The 27434-nt window shown below is 40.3% G+C and overlaps 2 protein-coding genes across 3 annotated transcripts in view; one reads left to right on the forward strand and one right to left on the reverse strand.

The window, feature by feature from the left end:
- The window catches only part of sar1aa (secretion associated, Ras related GTPase 1Aa), a 44061-nt gene that overhangs the window by 11467 nt on the left and 5160 nt on the right, over positions 1 to 27434 (forward strand). The window contains exon 7 of one of the 2 annotated variants that reach the window (XM_086303883.1): positions 1242 to 1396. The exons of the other annotated variant lie outside the window; for it this stretch is intronic. Coding sequence (XP_086160009.1) covers positions 1242 to 1319 — 78 coding nt within the window. The 3' untranslated portion in view covers positions 1320 to 1396. Of the gene's footprint in view, positions 1 to 1241; positions 1397 to 27434 lie in introns of those variants that run through there. 2 annotated transcript variants of the gene reach the window in all.
- On the reverse strand, positions 1388 to 24338 carry LOC147323493 (testican-2). Its single transcript, XM_086303881.1, has 9 exons — positions 24247 to 24338; positions 13984 to 14098; positions 10179 to 10287; positions 9612 to 9726; positions 8770 to 8889; positions 8448 to 8666; positions 6196 to 6258; positions 5132 to 5269; positions 1388 to 3453 (listed from the first exon to the last, which is right to left on the reverse strand). Exons 1-9 carry the CDS (start codon positions 24272 to 24274, stop codon positions 3308 to 3310), a joined length of 1053 nt encoding a protein of 350 aa, XP_086160007.1. The 5' UTR covers positions 24275 to 24338; the 3' UTR covers positions 1388 to 3307.

Raw genomic sequence — 27434 nt, forward strand, 5'->3', positions numbered from 1 at the left:
TTGATTGATTCTTTTTCCACTGGTTTTCACATGCTAGTATTCCTTTTTCAGGTGGAATTGCTATAAATATGGATTTTTGGAGCCAGGATTTAACTTTTAATTTAATGCCACTGGGAAACCTGATCTTTCCAGATGGAATACAATTACAAAACAGAATTATTAATATAGTTATTACAAGAAGTAATAAACCTCCTTTCCAAACTGTAATGATTAAAAAAACATTATTTCACTAATAAAATAAGAATGGGGATAGAATCGCAAGACTCGGGACTGCTGCTACAGATGGTTCCTAAATATTCATTTTGTGTGTGTGTCTAAGTTATCAGCCAAAATGAAGCCCCAAGCTGGTAATCTTGGAGTAATTTTTGATTCAGACCTGTCATTAAATACCCCAAGCAACTCAAGCAGATGCAGTCATGGTTTTTTTTTTTCAGCCGAAGCACATCACGGAAATTTTCCTTTCACTCATCGACGTGTAGCAAGGCTTTAATGCTTTTATCTCCAGGCTTAATTATGGTGATGCACCCCGTAATATCAGCAGACTGCAGCTATTTCAGAGCGCTGCCAGACTTCTAATACTCTCCAAGAGAAGTGACCACATTAACTCAATTCTTTTGGCCATTCACTGGTTGTCACTTTTCTGAGAAATTACTTTGAATTTTTTAGTCCTGGCTTTGAAATCGCTGCACGTTTGACGCTTGCATTTAGATTCGTCAGACCCTATTCACAACAAAGTGGTTTGATCCAAGGATTTTAACTGAGCAGGATTGCTAAGTAACGAAGTTCAGATCCATTCATTCCCAATTGCGTAATCCGTTTGACCTCAAACAGTGCCGTCTTAAACATTTATCATTCATTTAGCAGCCAGCTGCTGTAATTTGTTCTTCTAGCATGAGGTGGGACCCAAATATGTCTGTAAATATTCCCAGGCTGCATGATGACATTGGTTTTTGTCAATGCCTTGTTAAACATGATTAAATGTACTGACAGCTTTAGCATGCCTTAGCTGTGACAGCCTTCTGTGTTTCATGCACTATTTTGGGGAAAGTTGATAAGAACATAGTTCTATTCATGTTTACACAACCAGCTCATGATTTAGTATAAGCAGAAATGGCTGTGTGTGGCAGGCTAAGTTTCAGGTTATTTTCTCCCAGTATAATGAGGACAGTTAATTTAGCTTTATCTTATACAGTAATTTCCCCACAGGCACCTGAGCACAGTTTTCTTTGCATGTCTTGCAGGATCATCTAAAAATACTCACAATCAAATATAGTGAAAGACAGCGTGTGACTCGGTGCCACCGTCACTACGATTCCTAACACATCCGTCTCTAAGTGGTCATTTTAATCTGTGATATACTGTGTAAGAATAAAAGTCAACATACGACTTGGCTCCATTGCCTTTATTAGTAAAGTGCTCAGCCAAGAATTAAATTCTTATTTACTAACATGCAATACTAAAAACAAACAAATGTGTGGCCTATCGATAGCAAGAATGAAGACATGGCAACAATATTTTCATAGAAAAAAAAAAATACAGTGTAAATTCAAGTATACACACAGAACTTCAAGTAATGCACACTTCCTTTTAGAAACACAAAATACAGTATTTCAAGTTGCAAAGAAAACAAATATCTGTGTCACATTCTTTGACATGATTTCAGAGTCAGCAGAGGACAGCGACTAGTGGTTTCTACTGTGGGTGACGTTTGGGTCATTAAAGTACATTCTTAAGGTTTTCAATAATCCATCTGGGAATAAAGGTACTGTATATAGTTCTGTGCATCCACTTAAATAGTAAAACATGTACAATTTAAAAACTGCTTTGACCTTCACAAAAATAGTTTGAAACCATAGTGACCTGAAATCCTCTAAGCTTCTGTCACAGTTGATTCACTTGATTTATATACATAATCAGTTTGGAAATACATAACTACATTGTGCTGAGCTGCTTCGAAGGAAAAGTTTGACATTTTGGAAAGCAAACTTAAAAAGCATTAAATAGGCAAGTTGGAGATCAGAATTACTGTGAAATTGTTTAGCCATCCGAGGCAGAGGAAACAAGCTGTGGGCACAGCTGACATAGTGAACTTATTTACATAACCAATGATAGAATATTAGCGTTTATCACATTCATGACTATCTTCTGGCAAATGTAAATCCAGTATTTACTCTGCTTTAGTAACTGTGTGATTTTGATCTACCAACTCCTAAGGGAAATATCTGGTCCTTTAGCTGCTAAATGCTCCACTGTTATCACCAGCTGCTACAGTAAATGTGTATATCTGCTGTTTGGTGCTGATCAGGAGGTAGTGCCTGCTTTTCAGGTGTCTCGGAGACAGGAAATGGTGTCATGAGAGTGGTGAGAAGGAACCAAAACAGATGTAGAGCTACTGGGAGAAGCAGATCTATAATTCTCTTAATGTGATCACTACTGGTCCATTTGTCAGATTGTTTCATGTCAGACAGGATCAGCTAGTGTAGCTACTTTTAAAGGTATCCTGACCCAGGCATTAGCATTTTTTAAGGTAAGTAATTATCACATTTTCATTTGTAGACAAAGTGGGAAAAAGAAAATGATGTGTCAGACTGTTTCTTCCCCTAGCGCTTTTTAAAATAAGGTTCAAACAAACTTGATATAAATGTTAACTTTTTTGGTCTTGTGATGTACTGGAGACCCCTTTAGATGGCTGGGATTGAGTCCAGCTCCCTGCTAGGCTATTAGGATGAATGTTAAATGTTTGGCTGTTTCTTTTTCTATACAGAAAGATCAAAGCAACTGTCTTCCCCTGGTCTTTATTCCTGTGATAATGAGCTTCTCATCTAACCTCTGCAAAAAAACCCATAAATAAGCTTATTTCCCAAAATGTCAAACTGTTTGTTTAATGATCTCTAGTCATTCCAGTGGGACAACAACTCTAATACTCAAGCAACAGTTTACACAATACAAAATTACTGGTAATCTCTATATGCATAGATGGCGCTTGAACAAGATAGGAATTCTGATGGACTTCAGCTACCAATGGTGCAGTAGTCAGTGGGTCCTGGTTTTCAGGACAGCAAAACAAACCAAAAAAGCTCTGTTGCTCAAAAAACAGAGAATAGAATGAAGCAATTACACATATCTAAGACAAAAAAAACAAACTGGTCATCGTTTCATCACTGGACCTGCCAAGCACTACACATCCCACCAGGACAATCCCGTACCTCCCGAGCACGAACCCCATAAATTTTAGCTTTTAGGAGAGAGCCGTCTCTGTAGATTTTCAGGCCAGCAGCCATGCTCTCCATATAGGGGTCACACAGTTCTACCAGATGTATCCTCCATCATCTGCCTCACCTTCCTCCTCTTCCTCCTCTTCTGCCTCCTCCCCGTTGTCCTCCGCCTCCTTCTCCTCCTCATCTTCCCATCCCACTCCACTTCCAAAATCTCCAGAATATCCCATCACTTCATCTGTAAAAAGTGGATCAGATCAACTTAATTTCAGAAAGAAATTAAAAAAACAAGAACCGCACAGACACGACAACACAAACAGGACTTATTTCCTGAAATAAGAACAATATTTTATGTCACTAAAGCTTTGATTTTTACTCTCTTGCATACACGAACACAGACAGCTGGAGACTTGATGGCCGAGTAGTCATTCCTGTTATATGTCTCTGAAGTCTGCCGCCTGGGGCATATTCACAATTGGTGCATTGTAATGTAAAGTCTCTCTGGGTAAGTCTGCATGATCACAGAAAATTGGCAAGCATGCAGACACATCAAGGACACTAAAGCTCTCCATCTGATGATGAAACATCACTCAGACCAAAGCAGAACCTAGTGGACTCATGTATATGGAAATTATATTCAAGGCCTTACTGTAGGCTTAGTTAAAACCATTTTAGCTATAGTTTTAGAATCTATTAATTGCCACATAAATAACCAGTCATAAATGTTTGGAGTGCACCTGTCTATCTTATTGGCTTATTGTGTTTTACTTTAAAAGCATAACAAATAATCAGTATAATCTGGAGTAGGGGAAAGATAAAAAAAATCATCTGTAGACATGCAAAACAAGTTTGAAAGCACATTTGCTTCTGCGTACAACACTGGAGCTACACAGAATCACCATCATAGAGCTCAGTCCTGATGATCTGGCCCAAATGCCATATTTTAGTCACTGCTTGGTCTGCCAAATAGAATGAGAGAAAATGTTGCTTCTAGTCCTCAGTTGCAGCAGAAATCACTCCACTCTTTTACTACGGCATGATTAAGATGGTAAATAAGACTCTCCATACAATGCATATATATCATATTTTCACTCAATAAAAAGAACTGATGAACACCCCCGCCTGCCAGGATTCAAATATGCTCCTACCATATTTGTTGTTAATAGATTGAATACCAGTGATACATGACCCTTATAAGATAGTGTAGTGATAAACAATTCACCTGTCCAAACTTTTTCATGCGTCAAGCAGAAACTGTTGTATCTTTGGTTCAGTACACATAAATCTGCATTTTCTTTATTTTTCTTATCAAACCTATCCAAGAGATTTGTTCTAATACTCTGGACAGTGTTCTGGTCCAGCCAATTGACCTGTATTTTTCTGCAGGAAGAGCTGTTTTCCATTAGTGCTGAATTGCCTGTTTTCTTGTCGGTAGCTGATTTTGTTTGGATTTTGACTTTTGATCAAACAAAACAAGCAGTACTGACTGTATCTTGGATACTATTTTTCTTCCTCTGACACAAAACTAATAATTTGGTACAGCTCTTCTGACTCTAAAATCCACAAAGGGATTGAATGAGCGAAGCAATTAATTCCTGCACTGCAGAAAATGTAAAAACTTCTCAAGTTTGCAAGTGAGAGCTCAGAGCGTGTAAAAACAAATGGAAAACTATAGAAATGTAAGGAGAAAATTACAACCTGTCTAATCTTAAATATGAAAAGTGAAATTTCAAGTTTACCAATAATAAAAAGAGATAAAATAAAAATGGCTTGAGAAATCTATTTGAATAAAGCTGATTTTCATTAGAAACTGCCTAAAATCATCTTACTTGCGATAAGTACCTAACTTTAAGGATTTAAACAAAACACGACTTCAAGAGATGGAGATTGAAAGTATTTGTTTGCCATCCTCTTACCACAGTTGGGGTTGCCATGGATTCTGGTGCCCATCATCTCTCCACCGTGCTGGTCCGCGCACCAGCACTCCCCTCGGCTCTGGTCGCACTGCACTTTCCTGTAGTAGCCGTCCTCATCGCAGCTGGGAATGTACATCCCTGCAAAGACCCACACATACAAACACGCAGCCATTTCTTGAATATTGATACCCTGAGCACACACACAGCTGCCTGATACTGATGCTGGAAATGAGTGCAGCAAACGAGAATGCCAGCACGCTTTAGTGAACCTGTGATAAGACCATCAGTTAGGATAGAGAGGCAGCTTTTTGGCAGAGAATGCCATGGAGACAGTGAAAACTTTCCCTGTTTGTTTTACACAAACACACATATGTTTGGTGGATACGATTTGGTGATGTGGTGTGTTTCCTTCTATTGCCAGAGTGGCATATAAAAATATAGTGACAGCCTCTGTGACAGAGCTCCACTGTTTCAGCATCCCTCAGGACACTTGTCAAACCCAAAGCAAAGCTCTCTAACAAGCTCCAACCCTCCCCACCCCAATTCTGTGAAAAAAAAAACCAATCACAATAAGTAAGACGAGTGGGCTTCAGGGATTGGAGAACCAATCTCTAGGTCTGGAGCTGAAGAAAGAAAAGCCGCTGTGTTGTACAGTATGTTGAGCACGCAGTATGTAGAGCCTGTGTCGTGGTGTTTCTTGCTGGGCCAGACGGCCTTGCTCTGTGTCAGCCTTGCTCTCTCCCAAAGCCAAGTGCTGCCCCCTAATCCCCCCCCCCAGCCTGATTAGGGCCTAATCCTAGCCGTGTGCTTGTGATCTCTTTAATGAACCTTCTACAGCTTCTTGCCTGCTGCTTCCAGTGCTTTGTTACATAAGTTCACCAAGAGACTCAAAGCCAATCTGAGGGCACACACCAGCTTGATGGCTGAGCTGTATGTCTTTGAAAGGATCTGAGTTAAAAGAGCAACAAGATCCTGCTCAACATATGTTCCTATGCAAGCGTAGTGGTTAAAAACCTTCAAATATATATTTAACAGCACAGTATTGTAATGAAAAATGTATTTACCCGGCTTCTTTTTGGCTGCCTCCTGCACTTGGATCCGCTCCAGCTCAGCAAGGCATGGCGGCTCTGTGAGAATCAAATGAGAAAAGTGATGACAGACAATACCTAAAAGTATTCTGCCTAAACTTTATCTGAATCAATGCTCTTCATAATTACACTTTTTGTCCATATCGATTTGCGTAAGAAGTCTTATATTTCATTCCCTTGAGGATGATCGATTGTCAAGAACTTGCCTGAAAGAACATATGGATGTAGCCCAAGAGTGACAAGAAAGCAAGCTGAACCTCAAGAACAGACAGAAATGGAAACAAAGAAGAAGACACTTTGTATTGACCCCCAATCCGATAAACCTTTCTCTGTACTTCTTCACAGAGCTGCTCTTGTGTTTGCACAAAACTAGGTGCATTATTAGATCTTCTTTACTCTATTATCAAGTCACACTGCAAGGAGAAAATATATAAATGTGCTGTGCTTTTAAAAAACAGCTTAAAGAGTAATATATTGCAGGTTAAACACTTGATCGATGGGTCAATCAGCCTGCAAATGAGTGTAGTCCCAGAAAAATCCTGTTGCTTAGTAAAGGTCAGATGGGGCACGTGTGGGTAGCTGAAGGTAAGGTTATGTGTGAGATAGCATCTATGAAGATCCTCAAGCTCCGAAAAATTTTCTGAGCACACCACCTCATTAATGTCAAACTCTTTTAACCCAGTTTGACCTCAAGCTGGCCAGGCAAGAAAATTAATGCATATTTACTTATATTAATAAGTGGAATTTTAACAAAAATGTCTCCGTTTTTCCACGTTAATTGAGTCTACTGTGATTACATGTTCATTAAACCTTACTGATCAGAGCGCAATGGCTCAAAACCAGTACAGACTGTTTGTGACTAAACAGAAATAGTTAAAAAAAACCTTGTCCAGCTCTATAAATAATATCTATGTGTTATTAATTACTACTGTAGTATAAAGAAGATTGTACTTTACAAACCCATATGGAAAAGATATATATAAATCTTATAAAGTTTGTATCTGTCTTGTGTGAAACTTGTATGAAAAGCATATAAGAGTGAAAACAGATATAAGATCCCTTGAAAAATTACATAAATGAAACTTGTATGTTTTGGATACTTACTAAAACAATATATGAAAGTAATGAGAAAGTGGCCACTTTCATGAGTAAATCATATAAGTTTTTACTATTTCTTTTCCATATGGGAAATAAACATAATGATGTATTCAGTAAGGCTTGAAATGATTAATTGAGGGTTCATTCCCATGAACCCTGTAGAGAATAAAATCAGATCTTTTTACAACAACACGACTCACCCCCTGCTGGCCAATTAAAGAAAATACAGATGTCTATCTTTTAGATACAGTCTGTATTTTATGGTAGTGACCAGCAGTGAGAGATACTGACAGCTAAAGAAGGCTTTTGAGGTTAAACCAAGTGAGGAATACATTTTCTTTAACAAGGTAGAGAGACAAAACTCATTTGTGGGCAAGCTTTAGGGAGGCATGAAGAATTACCTTCAATTGGTCAAAGACAGAAACACCACATGACAAAAACAGTCCCAAATTGGACAGCAGGAGATATGCCAATCATGATGGGGAGTTTTGTTTTCTTAGATCCGTCTACAGTTTAGTGATGAATAAACAGATTCAAACACATCTTATAAACTGACAAAGTCTAAAGTGAAGAGGACCTTGTGCTTTAAAGTATGTAGATGAAGTTAAAGAACACCATGTTAAATGTTATTGTTTTTCAAGTGCAAAAATATTCAAACTCTGGATTAAGAAAAGCTCTTTGCTTTCCCCCACTACAACATGCTAAGTGTGTCTGTTTTTAGCAGAACACTCTGTAGAGTATTTCCCAGAATAATGTTGGCCATGAGTGTGGATGTGAGTGTGAATGACTCTTTTCCTCTGTTGGCACAGTGATGAACTAGAAACCTGTTCACGGTGTATGCCACCTCTCGCCCAATGTCACAGATTGATGATACATTTATTTTACCACCTTCCAATATGTGGCCACATTTCAATGTGTTAATCCTTAATCCTTGACTTAGAATATCATGCTGTTTTTTAACAGATTTTGTGTATCACACTTCATAGCATTCATGAGCAGCCCGTTTCATCACTTCAGTGCATACCCAGTGTTTCCTTTGATTAACCTAGCTTTTATTTCACCCGTTTAGAGCTTTGACTCAAAATAGACTCCGCTCTCTGTGCTTCTTCAGAGAAAATCAATCCGCTCACTTTCTCTCCAGAAGCAGAGGCACCACTCTGCTGTAGAGACCTTCCCATCCTTGTAGCTGTCACAGGAGTTGAAGAAGGGTCGGATGCAGACCTCATACTTGTCCAGGTTAATAGCCGCCAGCTCAGCGTGGTCAAGATACAGATCGTTGTTGGTGTCCAGCTTCGAGAACATCCAGCCGATGGAGTCCTTGCAGCTGGCCACCAGGCTCTTGTCCAGTGCTGTTGGTTATTAAAGCATTTTACTTTGATTTCTTTCTGTCTGCACAATTGAGTCGTAAGTTTGGAGGATGAAGAGAATAAAGCTGTTTCGTGCGTTTCTAACCTGAAGCGGTGCCAGCTCCAGGCTTGCCAGAGTTGTTCTGCTTCGCATTTCCATGAAGGAGTTGGAACCAGTCTCTCAGACGGTCACCCAGGTCTGCCAGGTCCTGCCCAGTGCAGCTCTCTGAAGGAGGAAAAAGGAAATTCCTACATTCAAAATCCTGGCAGACACTTAACAGCAACCTGAGTCACTTTCCCTAAAGGCAAGCACAGACTCAGTACTGCTTTATAATGCCCCTACAGTGAACAGAACTAAAGGGACAGATTTTCCTCACAGTAGAGTGGTTGTTGAGCTGTACAGCTGGGTTTTCACACTGTGATTTATTTAAGTGCGTGATGTGCTAATCAAAGAAAACATTATTTCGCAATTAACTCTGTGGCCGCAAATTGCTGCTATCCAACAGAAATCCACTCTCAGTAGCTAAGCACTCACTCAAGACTACAGACGAAAAGCAGGAGTAACATTTCATTCGTTGGATCAATCGGCATTTTCACATGCTCAAGAATCTAGACAATCAATACTGTTTGGCTGCAATCATAGATAGTGTACACTCTAAATAATTAATTAGTACATGATTGAAAGACCAGTTTAACCACAGGGTTGGGGGGGGGGGATTTCAGCTAACAGTAATCTCTGAAATTGGTGAGTATTGATGCCAAATATTGAGCAAGCATCGGGCTGAGCTGTTCTGCGAGGCCTATCCATAAAGAAGAATGCGTGTGTGGCCAACAGTGCATCATAACTTTCCTTTTTTGAATTATTGACTCACGAAGATTGACAGCGATGATGCTGGCTCCCAAAATTGAAATGCACAAACACGAAGGAGGTGAAGAAAAGACACTTGCCGTGCTTTGTGTCGGCATTCGTTATGGAAACGGAGGCTGTGGAGCAAGGGCAAAATCCGGAGCACATGACGCTCAGGTCTTTGCCTGTGAGGCAAGCCTGCTGCTCCAGCTTGCACTGTAAGGAGAGAAACAGACAGACAGAGCGAGAGAGGAGGATGCAGTTAAAATATTTATGGGGGTGACCGCAGGAAAAGAGATTGGTCATTCAGATGAGACACTGCACTTAGAGAAACACAGCAAAATTGAGTTGTCATTTTTTTGCTGTCTTCTCATGCAAGGTCAAAATTAAAAACTATACATAAATCAATAAAGTTTCCTGGCACTGGCCAGTATACAGTGATGCGCTCAAAGCGACGTCAGTCATTAATCACTTGGCCACATTGTGCCTTTGCACTCATCCTCCTGCTAACAGTGATGAATTGTGCTGCCCTGCTTCACCCACGTATATGTCAGTGTAGCAGGAAACAGCGCTTGACTGGCCTCATCTCATTATTTAAAATGATGTCACGTGTTTTTGGTAATAAAGCAAAAACAAATAAAGCAGTTATGTTGAGTGGGTGCTTTTACCTCTGAAGCGTAGTTATGTCCATCAGAGCCACACACAGGTGAGGAGGCTGCCACAGGACAAGGCTTGCAGCTGCCTTCGTGCACCTCCATCTGCCCTGACTGTTTGCCTCTGAAATCCAACGCAAAAAAATAATATATCAGAGGTATCCGTCCATTTCTGACTCTAAGAACACAAGTTGGGAGTAGCCACAGCTCACTAACCGAGTAGTTGGAGCTAAATGTTAGCATGGCACGCTAACATTCTGAGGATCAAATTAAAGTCTTTCTAGAAATCTCACCATCTTGAAACAAATCTGAGCACTTTTTGGGGCAGATATTATAAAGCATTATCTAAATCTACTTTAATTTCATTGGTCAGGACATAAAAATGCACATACACAGAATCAGCAAGCACATCAGATAAAAGAAACATCTTCATGTTTGTCCAAAAGTAAGGCATTAAAAAGTCTTTTCCCTCACTCTGGAAGTAGTGATCTGGGGCAATTCTCTCGGTTCCAATTCTGGATTGTTTGACTGCCATGTTGCTCTTAGAAAATCTTACAGCTGAAGCTGATGCCATTACTTTCACAGCTATTCACTTTTTAGTCAATCATAAACTATCACCGAAGACTAGCAGTTTTGAGGTGAATTCCAGATGTCTGTTTAAAATCCAATATTTGTATATAGTAGCCAATACTTTTCTTTCAGACACACAAAATATAAACAGATTTTTTTTTAAAATGTTTTAAGTCTGGTTATTTATTTACTCATTTATCCTCTACTGGACTGCTGGGACCAGCTGGTTGTTGTATTTGTGGCTTTATAACAAGAGTGCCCCCTGGTGGGCAAACTCATAACAAGGTTGAAGGGTGTTTCTTCTTCTGATTTATCGGCTGCTACAAATGCATATAAAAAAGATCAGCAAAGAGGCAGTAGTGGCCAATAAGTTAGTCAGCCTCTACTGTATGATACTTTATCTATCATATAATTACAGCTAAACTAAAAGTTAAGTAGCTTTAAACTCAAAGTATGGCTTCTTCATAGTATTTCACTGGAGGTATTTACTTTTTGAACAAAACATTTCAAGCAACTACATTTTTATCTGATTTAGGTGCTTGATGAAAATTGGAAAAGGATTGCCAGCAACCGCAGATTCCTCTTCCTCAGGTCTTATTTCTATTAAGTTTGAATGCATTTAAACTTCCTTGGACAACAGAGTCTTCACAGTGTGTGAAATGTAATGTAGCAGCAACTGCTGCTGAATGCATTAGGTGGGATTTCTCAAAGTTGTGAGCAACACAAAACAAATTCCATTCCAGAAAGCTCAGGGGCAAACTTCTGAGATCCTTGTTAAAAGAAACAGAAAATTTTCTGTATAGCTACATGTTATAAATCTGAAAGAGTGAGTGAATATGTTTTCTAATTTGGATGAATTGGCCCTATAATATTTGCCGGCTTGTACAGGTCAAACACATAGCTACAAATCTTCTGTAACAAGCTGTTTTCATTACAACTCTGTCTCATTTAATACATCCTGCAAGCTACAAAACACCACAAGGCGCTTTTGATTATAACTGCTAGAAAGTCATAATGTGCCTGTTAATATTTGGATGCACCGTTCATGAAATCCCCCTCGGTTGCTTTGCCCTCACACATTGATTGACTTCATGTTTGGCGGGCACAAGCACAGGGCCTGCTGTACGACTTCTGCGGCTGCTACTTAATGATGCTAGGACGGTTTAGTGCGGTTGCGTTCCTGCTTATTACCCATTATTCGACACAGTCTCTCTCGTCTCTGGAGTGACTCTGTAAATGAAGCACTTTATTGAAAAAGATAAATGCCTGTCGCTGCAGATAGACTTTGCAGGTAGTAATAATTCACTCCATTAATTCTTTTCAGCCTCCAACTCTGCTCATTTGTTTTTCAGAGAAAGTGGAATGAATGGGTGAGAGAACAGATAAATGCTTCTCGCTGTTTCTCACAGACAACTAAAGGGTCTTTGTGCAGAGGGCAACATTTGAAATCAGAATATAAACCCTACTGACACATCACTATATTGGCAAAATTACAAAATTGTCCCTAGGACTGCTTTTGATCAAAGTATCTGGTACAAAAAATGATTAAAAGATCTCGTCTTTCAGCTCCATAACGCAATATTACAAATACAAGTGGCTAATGTTTAACCAACTGCAGCTACGTGCTCTGTCAGTCAGATGTGCATGTAAGATAAGTCACGACTATTATTATATGCAGCATATAGTGCTCTGAAATATGTGACAAAAGTATCTCGTACTGATTTAGAAAAGGACAACACGGGTCCATTTAAAAGATCAGCTCTTGCCATTTTTTCTTTAACATATCTACTAATATCTCTAATTTCAGAGCTTCAGCGCAAACCATCTTTCTCCTTTTGCTTCATATTCTGGTATTATCTCCATGGCGACTTTCATAAAGCACATTGAGGACTACATAGTGCTCACGTTTATCTGGGCCAGTGAAACTCCCCTTTCTGTTTTTGTAAAAGATATTTAAACTACACATTTAATCCTTGAGATATCTCAATATGCAATTTCAACATAATGTCTCAGTTTTTCTTCATGATAAAGAAATGCTGCTGTAGTAACTGAAATAATCTATCAGCACAACTTCAATTGTAAGAAATAAATGTGTGAAATTACTTTAAAAGTTCTCATAGCTTATTGCCTAAATAAGCCAAATATTCCATTGTAGGCAGTGTACAAGAAAAAGCAATCCCATAAATTTCTATAATCGATAGTGAAAAACGAACTTTTCCGTCATTTGTTTATCTATTCATTCTATACTGTAGTGAAATTGGCCACGGGGAAGGTCTTTATCAGTAAGAAAAGCTGTAAAAACCTATAAAAACACAGTTAAAATTCCAAAACGTATGCCCGCCTTCCTTTTCCAAAGTCATCCAATTGGCCGGAGTCTTACCAGGCCAGTTTTGACTTTCCTGTTCTAAAGCAGTGCAAAATATAAATGTCATTAAAGCTGTTTGAGACATAAAAATAAAAACACTTTTGCTAAACAACACAGAGGATGTTTATTTCCATTTAAAAGTTGTAACTCATAGATTGTTTTCTACATGTCAGTGTTGCAGTGGGCAATGAAAACAACTTTTAAAAGTACCTTCAGTGGGCTTGAGAATTCTTTCAAATACCAGCAACACGTGAGTCTCAGCTGAAAACTTGTTTTCTTAACCTGCTCTTATTCATCTCTTCTCCCACTCACCAGCTGCCCAGGTTTTAGTCATTTCCACCAAGAAAGTGTTGACGTTACAAGTATTAATACATATTCTCACTCAACTTTATACACTTCCTGGACATTCTGTCACTTTCTCTTGTGTGAATCTTCCTCCCGAAGTCCTGAGCCATTTCTAACTAGAGCTTGCTCAGCAGGAGAGTTTAAGCTCCACTCATGGCACTTCACAGAGCCTCTTAAATTTGTTAGCCAATCAATTAGCCAATAATTAAAGCTTTATTTACATAGCCCTTTTTCAAGACAATAAAATTAAGGTGATAGTGATTTACAAATGACCTATGTACACCGAAACCTACAGAATTTAATCTGAGAACATTGGAAGATCAGCAGCAACAATGCAGAGTAAGACAGTAAAAGATTGGTAGATGGCCTATTTAACCATGAATTTTTCAAACATTATATAAAAGCTACTTTTTGTTCATTAACTCTTCACCTGATAATTCTAGTGCTTTTAACTGCTGACATCATCCTGTCCACTTGGAAATCTACGACACGTTTGAAAAAAAAAAAAAACAAGCATCGAAGCTCTGCAGCTCCTCCTACCTGTGCTCCAGTTTTTTGCGATTGACACACATGGCCCTCTGGTAGCCCTGAGCAATGCACATCTTATGGCGACTGCACTTCACATTCTGGCATGGATCCTTGGTGGTGTCCAGGGCTGCAAACACAAAAACACGAAGAGTGAAAATCCAATGGTGTCGTTCACACCTAAGGTGTTGCAGTTTCATTCTCTATTTCGGTCACCTACAGCAGACAAATGGAGAGCTACCGGCTGTTTTTGTTACTTTTGACAAGGAGCATGCCTTCAGTAGATTTATACCAAACACTGCAACCCCACAAAAAGACAAAGCTGCTTTAATCAAGTTCTGTGTTCTTGCGCCATTTCAAATGATCCATTCTCACAAACCTCTCTCTGACACAGGCGTATACAATAAAAATCATGAAATGTGTATTTAAAAATATTCCACCAGTGTGAACAAATGAGTCCATTGATTATTTAGTCAGCACTACTGGGCGCCTAGCTGTCATTAGGCAGCCTATCATCAATAGTACAGCCTGCAGTCTCCAACTGCAGGCTGTCTGTGATTGCGAGAAAACCTGACAGCACTGATTGAGCATCTCTTTCTCTCAGCTTGTCACATCTCACTTCCCCCATGTCAACCTATCACTGTCTCTCCCCCGCTTGCCTTTTCTCTCTCACACAGAAATACACACTCCATCTTTGTCTTCCACGTTCCCATTCTTTCTATCCTCTTTCCCCTCCGCACGCTGTCTCCCTTAATGTCTCCTTCTATCTTCAGGGAGTTGAATTGTTCGATGCCAGTCTCCTTCCCTCTAATAGACTGAGATGGAAATAGAACTGTGTCCTCCACCTTTCTCAGCCAATGGTCAATGCCATCCGAAAGTGGATGTCACACCGTCCCAGTCCATTTAACGCCTTGCCGGAGCGAGCTGGGAAAACTCAAAGGCACAGATAAATTTAAGAGTGAGTGGCAAGCGGCAGTCGGCAGTCGCTAGGAGAAATTTAAGTTGTGAAATCCTGAGTCAGCTTCGAGCAGCTGCTTTGTAGTCAACACGGTCAACATACAAGGTGGCTGCCAGCCAGATTCCTGCAAATCCCACGACTAGGTAATACTTAGATGCTAGGGAAGTATGAGGGAACATTGTACTTTTATAGAATCAGTGGATGACAAGACAACTCACAGAGAATCTAGAAATACTGTCTGCCTGTGGTGTTTTTGTACTATAAGACCATGCAGGAGACCAAGCTGCTGACAGTAGTTAATAAAAAATAGAGTCTGGCAGCACTTTTGTGCTAGCTTGTCCTCCACAGGCCTTTGTTCGACAATGTACGCTCTGTTACAGAGAAAATGTGTTTGGTCCTATTGGCTTATTATTATTATTATTATTTTGTTGTTGTTATTTTTCAGGAGATACAGTCATATAAAAGAGTTTTTCACACTGCATAGGGTCCTTTGAAAACCAGGTACATCTCATGATTCTACGTACAACCACCTTTAGCAGCAATAATTTGAAGTAGTGATGTTCTGTATTTATCAGTCTCTCATATCATTGTTGGGGAGTTTTAGGCCCACTCTTCTTTACTATATTGTGTCAATTCAATGAGGTTTGCAGGGATCATTTAGGCTCAGCTCTCTTAACGTTCTGCCGCTGTGTTTCAATCAGGTTGAGATCTGGATTGCAACTCCTTTACTGTTTTCTTTTTGAGTCATTCTGTTAAATTTGCTGCTGTGCGTAGGATCGTTTCCTGCTGCCTAATTTGCACCGAACTTTAGCTGTTGGACAGACAGCCTCACAGAGGAGTTCATGATCAACTCAGTGACTCCAAACGCCATTAAAATGCCAATCCAGTCACAAGATGTGAGAGTAAAAGCTATATCTGAAGCTTTTATATTTAGTGGGATGAATGGGATGTGTAAAACCTGCAAGATATAACCCATTTCAGTAGTATGTAAAGAGCATAATGTCCAAGGTGTCCAGGTTCTGTGGCTGCAAAAGAAGCCCAAATCATCACGCCTCCACCACCATGCTTGATATTTGGTATGAGGTGTTGATTTGCTTGTTTTTGCGTAACAACTGTGCATTATGGCCAAACGTGTTGGTCTCATGTGTCCAAAGAACATTGTTCCAGACGTTTTATGGACATATGATTTGTTCAGATACAACTTTTCACACGTAAGCTCTCCTGGCAACCTTTGAAACAAACCATACATTTTCATGACTGTCTTTCTCTACAGTCATGAACTTTAATATTTAACAGACTAACTTAGGTCTGACTGAGGAATCTGCACAGTCCAGCCCTGGGAGGGATTTTTTCCTTGCTCCTGGGAAGATTGCAGTATTGCTACATGTGAGGCATTTATATTGGCTTGTGTTTGGTGGGATGAATTTGTTTAAACAATGCAAGATATAAGCCAGATATATATAAAACACAATGTCTAGATTAAAGACCTGGGTCATGCTCCCCCTTTTTAAATAAAAAACATATTTTTTCTGTGTTTAATTCTAGTTGACAACAAATTAGATGAAGACATTTGATTACTTTTTGGTGTGGCTCTAAGAATTTCTAAAACAGTAATTTGATGTTTTTTTCTGAGATGTTTTTTCAGTGGCCCAAATGAGCTGAAAGGCATTAGTCACTCCATCCCAGCTGGGCATGATCATGTTGTGTTGGTGTCATATTGTACCACACACAGTTTAGAAAAAAAAACAACAGAAAAAAAGCACTGGCTGTTACATACATGTGCGACTGAAATGATATGGAGACACTTGCAGAATAAACATTTGTAGTCATTAATATGCTTAGGAGTTTGGGGCATATTTTTACAAGTTTAATTTTGAGATTTTCCTAACTGAATGAATGTTTTGTTATATATTACTTTGCATAAAAACAAATTTACTTGCAGGTGCAGTAGAATCTAAAACACGAGGAGAAAAATCCCCCTGGTTCATCTTCACATGACTCCAGATTACACACTCTGCCGTTCTGTAAAACTCCCTCGAGCAACAGAAGTCGATAAAACAAAAACTAACCTCAAAGTAGAGCAGGATTCCAGATGCATTATCATTTCAAAGGGCAACAACTTGTAAATAGCCAAAAAGAAAAGAAAATGAATACAAGTGGGATAGGGCTGGTATTATTTTTGCTGTTTGTCTTAACTGAATTACAAACCAATTTGTCCAAACTGTTCTTCTGCTGAGTGGAAATTCATGACATAGCATTTATATTCAGCAGAGAAGCCCGAAGACAGATAGCAAGACTCTGTCAGCAGCGAAAGCTCATAAACTTTCCGTCATTCCATATAACACTTTTTGTGACCACTTGACTTTTATTCGCTTCATCTGGTCCAACAGGTAGTCTGCTCTGTCATTTTATTTAACCCCAGCAGCTGAATAATAGACAGACTCTACTGCTGATAGTACATTTGTCTCCAGCCTCTCTTTTGATTTAGGACATAAAAGCTCAACAAAATTCACCCCAATCTGTCACCCCATATATCATTTTGACTATTTCTTGACAATAAAGAAAAAAAAAGCGAAGCTATCTAATATCTTCAGTATGACTCAATGTGTCACATCAGCTCTCCTTAGCACAAGTCATCATTCAAGTTTTCCCCAGGCTTTGTCTGGTTTGTCTTACATCATCTGTCACTGTGTATTTGCTGAGTGGTTACTATCAGGAAACTTTCATGGAGGCAGGAAGCAGAATTTGGTTTGTTTTACTGGTGTAATATACCATAAACTGTTCCCACTCAGCATCTGAGTATTCACTATGACCTGAAAGCACCTGAAACCACAGCTATGGGCTTTGCAGTGAACTATGCATTGCACCAGCTAAATGTTTGGTAGGAGATACCAAAAAAACAACAAAAACCACTAGAAAACACACACAAATTGTGTGGCGCAAATAGTAGCCCCTTCAGCATCCCTCAGTTGTAACAATTGGCTATTTGAGTCTGCTCAAACATGTCAGCTCAAAGCAGTCTTGCAGTTCTCCTCTGAATGCATTGATTTGCTGCCATGTTACTGGATGATTCGATATTTACGCTAACCAGCAGTTGAACAGGTGCACACAGAATATCTAAATATCTTTCATTCGACCTGCAGTGCAATTTTTGCCATTTAGATTGTTTTGTTTTAAGTTATTCAGTTCTGGAGATATGTTCCCTTTCTTTTACAATCTAAATAAGTGGCACATACATTTGGCACCTATGCCTGTTTTTTTTTTTTTTTGTTTTATTTTGAGAAATCATGATCAGGATAATAAAAACAAAAAAAAAAAAAACTAAAACACATCAACAACCAGAAAAAAGAACAATAAAAAAGTCACCAGCCATGTTATGACCAGTTTTGTGTAGGATCTACTTTCTTTTTACTAAACTACACCTGCAAACCATATAACAGAAGGAGACTTAATAAGAGTCTCATGTTTGTGAAAAAGTGACAGGATTTATGTTAGCAAAGAGAGGAAGGAATTTTCAAGTTAGATAGTTGTAAAATTATAAAAAAGCTTATGAAAGATATAATAATGTATTTTTGGAATCTTTGGGGTAACAGAAGCAAGCTTATAAAAAAATAAATATGTTACCATTTAGTGTGATTTCTTAACCGACTGGGTTCCATGTAGACCACAGAGGTTTATCTTTTGTCATATCTCAAAATGTGTGTTGTTTTTTATAAATTGTCCCCAGCTGGGACATACCCTGGTCATGCCACACATGGGAAGGAGAGCTGTTTCTGCTACACTGCAAGCCCCAAACCAAGCAGCAATGACCCTCCTTGGAGTGAGGAAAACTCCACCTGCTGTTGTGATTGTTCACTGCTCAGCTGGAAAATCTTCTTTAAAAAGTGTTACCTTTATTCCAAAAACAGACAGGAGGATAGCAACTGTTTGCTCCTCCTGTCACATGGCAGCATGCCCTGCAAATTGTGTGATATAACTGACTGTAATGTGGTTTTAGTCATTTCTGATCCATGTATAATCGTAGTAAGAGCTTGATTGAGATTAACAGTAAAAAGTTTGGTTCATAGTGGGTTTTGATTCTTTTTCGATTGTGTTCATAATATTTATGGACAGAATTACTAAGCATACCCCATAGATTGTGGGTTAAGGGTGCAATATACTCAGATTTTAAACCCTTCCAGCTCCAAAGATCTACAGCTCCTCCGTCTCCTCCCTTCTCTGGGGGAGCAGTTGTTAATTCCAGCAGTTCTTCGACATGGCCCCCACATCTCCTTGTTGTCTTGTCAAATCCTGGGCTGGAGTCCCAGCTGTCTGTATTGTTGTCTCATTCCCAAGAGCAGAAAATTTCCCACAGAACGCCCGCTCCGGAGTCCATTCTCTATAAGATTCCTCTGGTCTACCAAGATGGCGTCAGGGACCAGGAGCTGCTGGCCATCAAGTGGGCCTTGGAGGAGTGGCAGCACTGGCTTCTTGGGGCAAAAGAACCATTCCTAATTTGGACCAACCATCAGAATTTGATACACATTCAAACAGCCAAGCAACTCAATCCCACACAGGCTCTTTAGGCTCTTTTTTTTTAATCCTACAACTTTCATCTTGCCTATTGTCCTGGTTCCAAAAACGCTAAGGTGGAAGCGCTCTCCAGTTAGTTTTCCCACTCCTGCTGGTCGTTCCCTCCCAAAGTCATCAGGAGGCTTTGCACGCTTCTCCCTGCTCTCGGGGCATCCTGACCCAAATATGACCCTCCAACTCCTCCGACGTGTCCTTTGGTGGCAGTCAGTGGGTCGGATGTCCGTGAGATTGTTTCTGCTCGTGAGGTCTGTGCCCGGACCGAGGCCTCCACCCAACTTTCTGCAGGGCATCTTCAGCCCCTCCGTATTCCGAGACGTCCCTGGTCCCACATCCAGCTTGATTTTGTTACTGGTATTCCATCTGTTAATGGTCTAAACACCATCCTCACCATGTCTTCACGCTACCTCTTCCTCTACCAGTCTCTCCCCCTTTTAAGTTTGTCATGGCTTTCATCCCCCCCACCAAGAGACAGAGGTCGTCCACCCTGTCTTCCATGTTTCGCAGCTCAAGCATCGCATCACCTCCCCGGCTAGAACCGCTGTCTGAGAGATTCAGATGCTGTACCAACCTGTTACAGTGAAAAGAGAGCTGTGCATAAATGCAAATATGTTTATTTAATGGCTAATCTACGTGTCTACCCTCAGATATGGTCATGAGCTGTGGGCAGTGACTGAAAGAAAGTTTCCTCTGTAGGGAGTCTGTGCTAAGCCTTAGAAGATAGGATGAGGTCATTTGGAAGAGATTCAGAGTACAGCCGACTACTCCTACACATCAAAAGGAGAGTTTGAATTAGTTTGGGTTCAGCCATGTAATGGCGGTACCAAAGCAGATCCATGACACACTGGGGAGAGTGCATCTCTTATTTCAATTGTTTTATATTGGGGTCACTGGAGCCTAACCTAGGTGTCATAAGGCGAGAGGTGAGGTACACCCTGGACAAATCACAGGGCCAACATAGAGAGCAAGACAACCATTCATGGTCACATTCATACCAACAGACAATTTAGAATCACTACTTAACCTAACCCCTCTGGACTGTGAGAGAAAGCCAGAGTATTCTGAGAGAATCCATGCATAGAAGGGGAGAACATGCAAACTTCACACAGAAAGACAGATGAGGGATTTGAACATAAAATAAGTTTTGCTATTATTATAATTTTGCTATTATATTGCTTCTTGCAATAAATTATTCTTGGGGTGCTCAGGCACCCAGTTGTTAGCTCATGTATGTTAAATATGTTGGTAGGATGAAGGTTAATTGCACATCCAGCATACACAGCACAACATTAGCACACCCAGAGTCGTGCAATATTTACTTGTCTTTTAGGTCCCTTTTGGTCTCAACCAATTTGTGAGAGAAACAGCTGAATTTTTAGGTCTGGCCACCTAGAGCTCCACTATGTTTACCAGCTAATTGCCAAATTTGTCCGCCTCCCATTTGATGAAAAATAATGTAACGAGGGTTTACAAAGAGCCTTTTTCCCGAGAACAGCTGGCTGCTGTGGCATCTGGTAAACAACATCAGTAACAGCAAAGCAAAACAGAGTTGCAGGCTACAAAACAACATAAAGATCTGATAGATGCTAAAATGCCCCACATACTGATGGAATAGGCGGAAATTTACAATGACAGTGTCACATTTCACAAAATCATTGTTACTATATAACTGCTGACTCTAGCAGTTTTAAAGTAGCTGGTGGATTCATCTTAAACAAGGTTGCCAGGAAACAAATGAACTTGGTGAACGATTTCCATGACCTAAAACTGTGTCACACACTACTTCGCTGCATTTCCTTACAGAAGCACAGCCCGGAAGATAATGGTATTGTTTCAGATAATGATGTGCAACCCGCTCATATGTCAAGTCCTTATGAAAACCTTTTGTAGTTCTCCTGTTATTTATTGTCATGTCTTTAAAAATGACACTGACCTGAGCAAAATGCATTTCCCCTTGTGCACAATTTGCATATATCTAGCTGTGTAACTGCCTCGAAGCAGCAGCTAAAAAAAAAATCACACACATCTGTCATACGGCGCTCATATACAACTCCCACATGTGAAAAATGAAATTTAAACACTAGATTTAATTTGCAGTGAAGATCAAGTAGCTTTTCCAGCTCTACTCGTTTTGTTTAGAATATGCTGCATCGAGAATTCAGTTCAGGGCCAGGATGTGATAGAGCCATTATGGGTTTTAAATCCTCCTATAATCATGTCAACAAAAGCGACGCAACTGCACTGAGCCCCCGTGCAATCTATCAGAGATTATTATTATTATTATTACACCGCAATCAAAACCATTCCAGCTGCTTTCTTATCCACGATTAGCGTCGCCGCTGTTGTCTGCGCTCGCATCTGAATTCTTCACCGAGTATGGCGCCTTGCAGTTGGACAGGCTCATCAATCAAAAGCTGTCATCATCAATTACTTTTACATTTAATAAAGTACCTTAGCGGTTCTGGGGGAAAAATAAAATCTGCAGAGAGTGTGTTACTGGGCTGCCGGACATTTAAAGCATGAAACAGTAAATCATAAGAGAGACTGTCCCGTTTTGGTGGATTTCCATTTAAGTTCATTTTAGAAGACTCTTTCATGTTCTGAGTTTTAATTGCCAAGTTAGAGCAATTCGCAGCTACGTTTATTTTCTCACGATTATCACAGAATGCAAACCACAAGTTCACCTCAGTTTTCTTTGACAACACATTATGCTTGAACAATTTCCTGAGGTTGTACACGTTGACGTGTAATCACAGCCACCTTTTTTTCTCTTTTTTTTCTTAATCTAATTAGTAAAATGCTTCAGTAAAGGGACAAAAGTAGTCTAATTGTTCAGCATAAATAAAGGTTGAATATGAGGCTCCTCTGTTAAATCAGAGTCAGCGAGTGGGCAGCTTATTGTTTCAAAACTGCCCTTGAATAAAGAGCAGTCTGTGGAGCTGAGTTGATGTCTCAATTGGCTCACTTAAAAAGGCACCAGAGGTGTCTAAAGTCTCCGGTTAGGTCCTTTGTTCTACCCAGGGCTTGCAGGTACACCTTCTTGGAGTTCTTTGCTGTCTTGTTGAATTTGCAATGAAGAGAGCTCTGATCAATTAAGTCTGCAGAATTAGTCCCAAAGGGAGTTGTGATGCGGATGAAATCAATGGTATTCAAATAGAAGTCGCCCGCACTACAGCAAGCGAGGCGTTTTCTTGAGATTACATTAGTTATTCCCCTTGTTGTAGGCTAAGAACAGATGACTGGGATAACATCTCCAGCTGCTTCTTCTCACATCTTCTTCCTTAGAGGAAGCGTGGGTGTGGCATTACAACCGACCTCCCACTCTCACCTTGCAGCTAGAACACATTGTTAGGAGCTGCTAATTAGCAAGCGCGTGTATGATTAGTGCACATATACCCTGACCTGTGAAATGATTCATACCGCACTTTATTCCCCTGACCTTCTTAAAGGGATTCCTGTATGCTAAGATGAGAGTGACTGCTTTGTTAAAACAAGCACAGGAACCTAATCTGCTGTGATTTAAACTTAAAGGTCAGGCAGATACAACCTGACATAGCAATGGTTGACTTATGGTTGACAATGAATAACATTTGGACAAAACATCAATGAATCATAAACCTTGACATATTAATTTCAAGAAATGACCTGTTTACTGAGCAACACTTTAATATTCTTCAAAAATATGACTTAGAAATATGGCCTATATTACACATTTATGTTGTTTATTGCTTAAAAATAATCTCTCTGCCTGAAATTTTTTAGAGAAATCAGATTAATGTAAGTAAAGTTTCAAAACACTCGGATGAATCAGTGCAGCTTTTCCCCCCCGATTTACATAGTTAATCTCCGTATATAACAAAGAGCTTGTAATTAATTATTAACTTGATCCCATCCAATCATGAACTAATAGCAGACAGACTCCATCTTATTGCTTTTTTATTGCTATTTTGACATACCAAAGTCAATTTGAAAAAAGCAAGAGGTTTTAGACTTGGTCCCCTTTAAAGGAACTATTTAAAAGGCAGTGAGATCACAAGTTCATTTCACACGGTTGCAATAATTTTGTACGTGCCGTAGTCTCCAACCACTGTTTTCCCTAATGTGCAATTCCCCAATGATCTTATGAAATATCAAAGATTATAACATCTTTCCGGAGGAAAGGAGTCTTTTATGAGAAAAAAAAACAAAACAGCGTTTAACTGAAACATTACACAACTGAACTTCATGTTCAAATTGTCTATTCCACCTCCACAGCTGAAGTTCTTTTCTCAGCTAGGAACAGACCCCACGGAGAAAAATGGAGCCTGGTGGGAGTACTGAGTTGAGCCCTCAGCAACAAAAGCAATTACAGCAGGCTTTTCAAACTAATGGATCTGACTGAAGGCTCGGTCTCTCCTTTCCTGAATCGCAACTGTGTTCTCACCCTTCACAATCTCTGACACCTCACACCAGCGCTCACCACGAGCTGGATGACCTCAGACAACTGTCGCAGTTAAAAGAAGAAGTTGGTGCTTTGATAGCGTGTGCTGCACCATTTCATTGTCTAAAGGAGATGGCTAAAGGCAAAGAGCACTTAGCTTTTCATTATTTCAATATGAAGTATTGAGCTGTGAAAATTGTCTCTGAATGCTGTACTTTACCATACACATAAGCTGAAATAGACAATAGGCTTTAAATGAAACCACTCATCAATCCTCAGCTCTTCAAAGACAATCCTTTCCAATCAGATAAAATCAGTTTTTATGACTTACTTTCATCAGAACCAACATTCTCCTCCATGTTTTTGATGTAGTCATCCTGCAAGGAAAAAACACATTTGCATTAATGGCTTTAATAATTTATTCCAGGCAACATCATAAAGGAGATTTGCTCTTGGATTTTTAGAGGCTTAATTAAAATTCAGAATAATAGAAATAATCAGGGAAGATAAGAGAAATGCATAATTATATGGAAACTCGAACGGCACTTTAAATCAAATACATTCATCTCATTCATGTTAATTGTAATTGAAAAGAGAGAGTAAAGATGCTAAAAGTAAATAATGGTGCCAACAAAACCTTGGGAGCTCTTTAGCCCTAGGTTTAAAAGTAATATAAATAATAATAACTAGAAAGAGTTTGCCTAAGGCCCAAAAACACAGTGGTTTCACCTTGAGGTTATTATTTATTACCACTGCTATTTAAATTGTACTTTTTAGCTGATGACGTTCTTTTATACTCTATATATTATTGCAAGTCAAAAGCACAACATCCAGTCAAATTCTGCATATTTTTATTATCTGGCTCCACATGTTGCACTGCTGTGGTGTCTATTTTATATCCATTTTGTTGTCCCTAGGTACAGGTTTGGTAAAAAACTAAACCCTAACAAATTCAGTAACAAGCTTGCTCTTAATTAAAAAAATTAAATCAGCCTTTTTTCAGACTCTGAGATAATAATATATTTGTTTATTTCTCTTGAGAGTTTACACTTCTCTTATTTCATAATAAAATAAAATTTTAGTCTTATATGAGCCAGCCTGAGATCATCAAGCCAGACTTTCCAGGCTGTTCCCTGTCAGGGATTTGTTCTGGAGGTGACTTTGGCTCTGAAGGTCTCAGATTTAGTGTGAATTCCCCTGGAGAGATCAGGCTTACTGTCTCCTTACAAATCTCCAGATCTAATCGTTAAAAAAATATATATTCTTTTGAAAAAGCCAAAATGTGGGTTTGTACAGAAATTTAAGTATTCCCTTCTTCTTATTTTCTTTTTAAACCACAAAATGTTTCAGTGTTTATAAAGAAAATGCACAACTGGAGAAGCAATACCGTGGTTTTGGAAATAAAACTTGATTAATTTTTCTCACAGAGGATTGTGCGTGACTCATAGTTGGAGTGCTGCTAAGGCTTGGATTAGCATGCAGCTCTCTCTGCTGAATAATCAGTACAGCACAACTATGACAGAAAATATCTGGTTCTTTGATAAAAACTTAGACTTTAGACCTGCCCGTCACGCTGAACTAAAACTTAAAGCCATAACATGGACCCACAGGATGAAAAGCATTACAACACAGCTTATAAAACTAAAGCATTAAATGTCCTCTCTGTGAGCTAGGAAATTACAAAGTATTAAAAACGCGCTCCATTATTAGCAAAATATGTATCATCACAAGTCGCACGTAAGATTTTAACAGGATAAAAAAAAACTGTTTCTTTTTCTATCCATCCATCCATCCATCCTCATCCGCTTTGTCCGGGGCCGGGTCGCGGGGGCAGCAGCCTAAGCAAAGAGGCCCAGACCTCCCTCTCCCCAGCCACCTCCTCCAGCTTATCCGGGGGAATACCAAGGCGTTCCCAGGCCAGCCGAGAGATATAATCTCTCCAGCGTGTCCTGGGTCTGCCCCGGGGCCTCCTCCCGGTGGGACATGCCTGGAACACCTCACCCAGGAGGCGCCCAGGGGGCATCCTTGTCAGATGCCCGAACCACCTCAGCTGGCTCCTTTCGATGTGGAGCAGCAGCTGCTCTACTCTGAGCCCCTCCCGGATGGCCGAACTTCTCACCCTATCTCTAAGGGAGAGGCCAGCCACCCTTCGGAGGAAGCTCATTTCTGCCGCTTGTATCCGCGATCTCGTTCTTTCGGTCACTACCCACAGCTCGTGGCCATAGGTGAGGGTAGGGACGTAGATCGACCGGTAAATTGAGAGCTTTGCTTTTACACTCAGCTCCCTCTTCACCACGACGGACCGGTGCAGCGTCCGCATTACTGCAGCTGCAGCCCCAATCCGTCTGTCGATCTCCGGCTCCCTTCTCCCATCACTCGCGAACAAGACCCCGAGATACTTGAACTCCTCCACTTGGGGCAGGAACTCATCCCCGACCCGGAGTGGGCACTCCACCCTTTTCCGGCTGAGAACCATGGCCTCAGATTTGGAGGTGCTGATCCTCATTCCCGCGGCTTCACACTCGGCTGTGAACCGTTCCAGTGCGAGCTGGAGGCCCTCACCCGATGAAGCCAACAGAACCACATCATCTGCAAAAATCAGAGATGAGATTCTGAGGCCACCAAAGCGAAAGCCCTCCGCCACTTGGCTCCTTTCCAGCACCCTGGCATAGACTTTCCCAGGGAGGCTGAGGAGTGTGATCCCCCTGTAGTTGGAACACACCCTCCGGTCCCCTTTCTTAAAGATGGGGACCACCACCCCGGTCTGCCAGTCCACAGGTACTGCCCCTGATCTCCACGCAACATTGCAGAGGCGTGTCAACCAGGACAGCCCTACAACGTCCAGAGCCTTCAGGAACTCGGGGCGGACCTCATCAACACCAGGGGCTCTGCCACCAAGGAGTTGTTTAACTGCCTCAGTGACCTCGCCCCCGGAAATTGGCGGGTCATTCCCCTCATCCCCAGACTCTGCTTCCTCCTCGGAAGACGTGTCAGTGGGATTAAGGAGGTCCTTTTTCTTTTTCTAAAGCTTTCATATTACTGTCATGAAAAATGTCAACTTTGTGACATTATATCTATAAGAAGTTAATATGTGAACCTCAAGCCAAATTTGTTTTTCTTTAGCTTTAAGCAAGGTCAGGGAAGAACTGCCAAACTCATCTTCACTGTTGCAGAAGTAGCTTCTAACATAAAGTAAACGGTGCAAGATAAGCCTCAGCAAGCTGTATCTCATAAAAGGACTTGAACTATCTTAGCTGCTGCACTGGTGCAAAGGGAATATTTGCAAACCAACTCTGTTTTTTTAGAGTGTGTCCCCGGCGTCACTGCGCTGGAACGATAATAAAAACTCTGCGTCCCCAGGCTGTATCCATGCTGACCCATTTCTCTGTGTGTCAGGACAGAGAGGATCAACTATTAAGCAGTTACAACTCGGCACAAGGCCCAGAGAGGACCCCGAGGATCAGGTCTGTTCAGTTTAGCTCAGTCTTACTCTGCTCAGGGGACACGAAGACTGAGCTC

Source organism: Aulonocara sp. 'chitande type north' Nkhata Bay, linkage group LG8 (assembly GCF_057382095.1).
Source record: "Aulonocara sp. 'chitande type north' Nkhata Bay isolate Kocher_YH1m ecotype deep benthic linkage group LG8, A_spYH_male_GT1.1, whole genome shotgun sequence".
NCBI classification, from domain to species: Eukaryota; Metazoa; Chordata; class Actinopteri; order Cichliformes; family Cichlidae; genus Aulonocara; species Aulonocara sp. 'chitande type north' Nkhata Bay.

What these genes read in the sequence shown, in the direction of transcription:
- LOC147323493 (XM_086303881.1), bottom strand. Translation starts at nt 24,274, where the DNA reads ATGGAGGAGAATGTTGGTTCTGATGAAA. An exon ending in CGCAAAAAACTGGAGCACAG is followed by an intron (nt 10,288 to 13,983) that starts GTAGGAGGAGCT and finishes GTTGGATTTCAG; the next exon opens with AGGCAAACAGTCAGGGCAGA. An exon ending in CCATGGCAACCCCAACTGTG is followed by an intron (nt 3,454 to 5,131) that starts GTAAGAGGATGG and finishes CACTTTTTACAG; the next exon opens with ATGAAGTGATGGGATATTCT.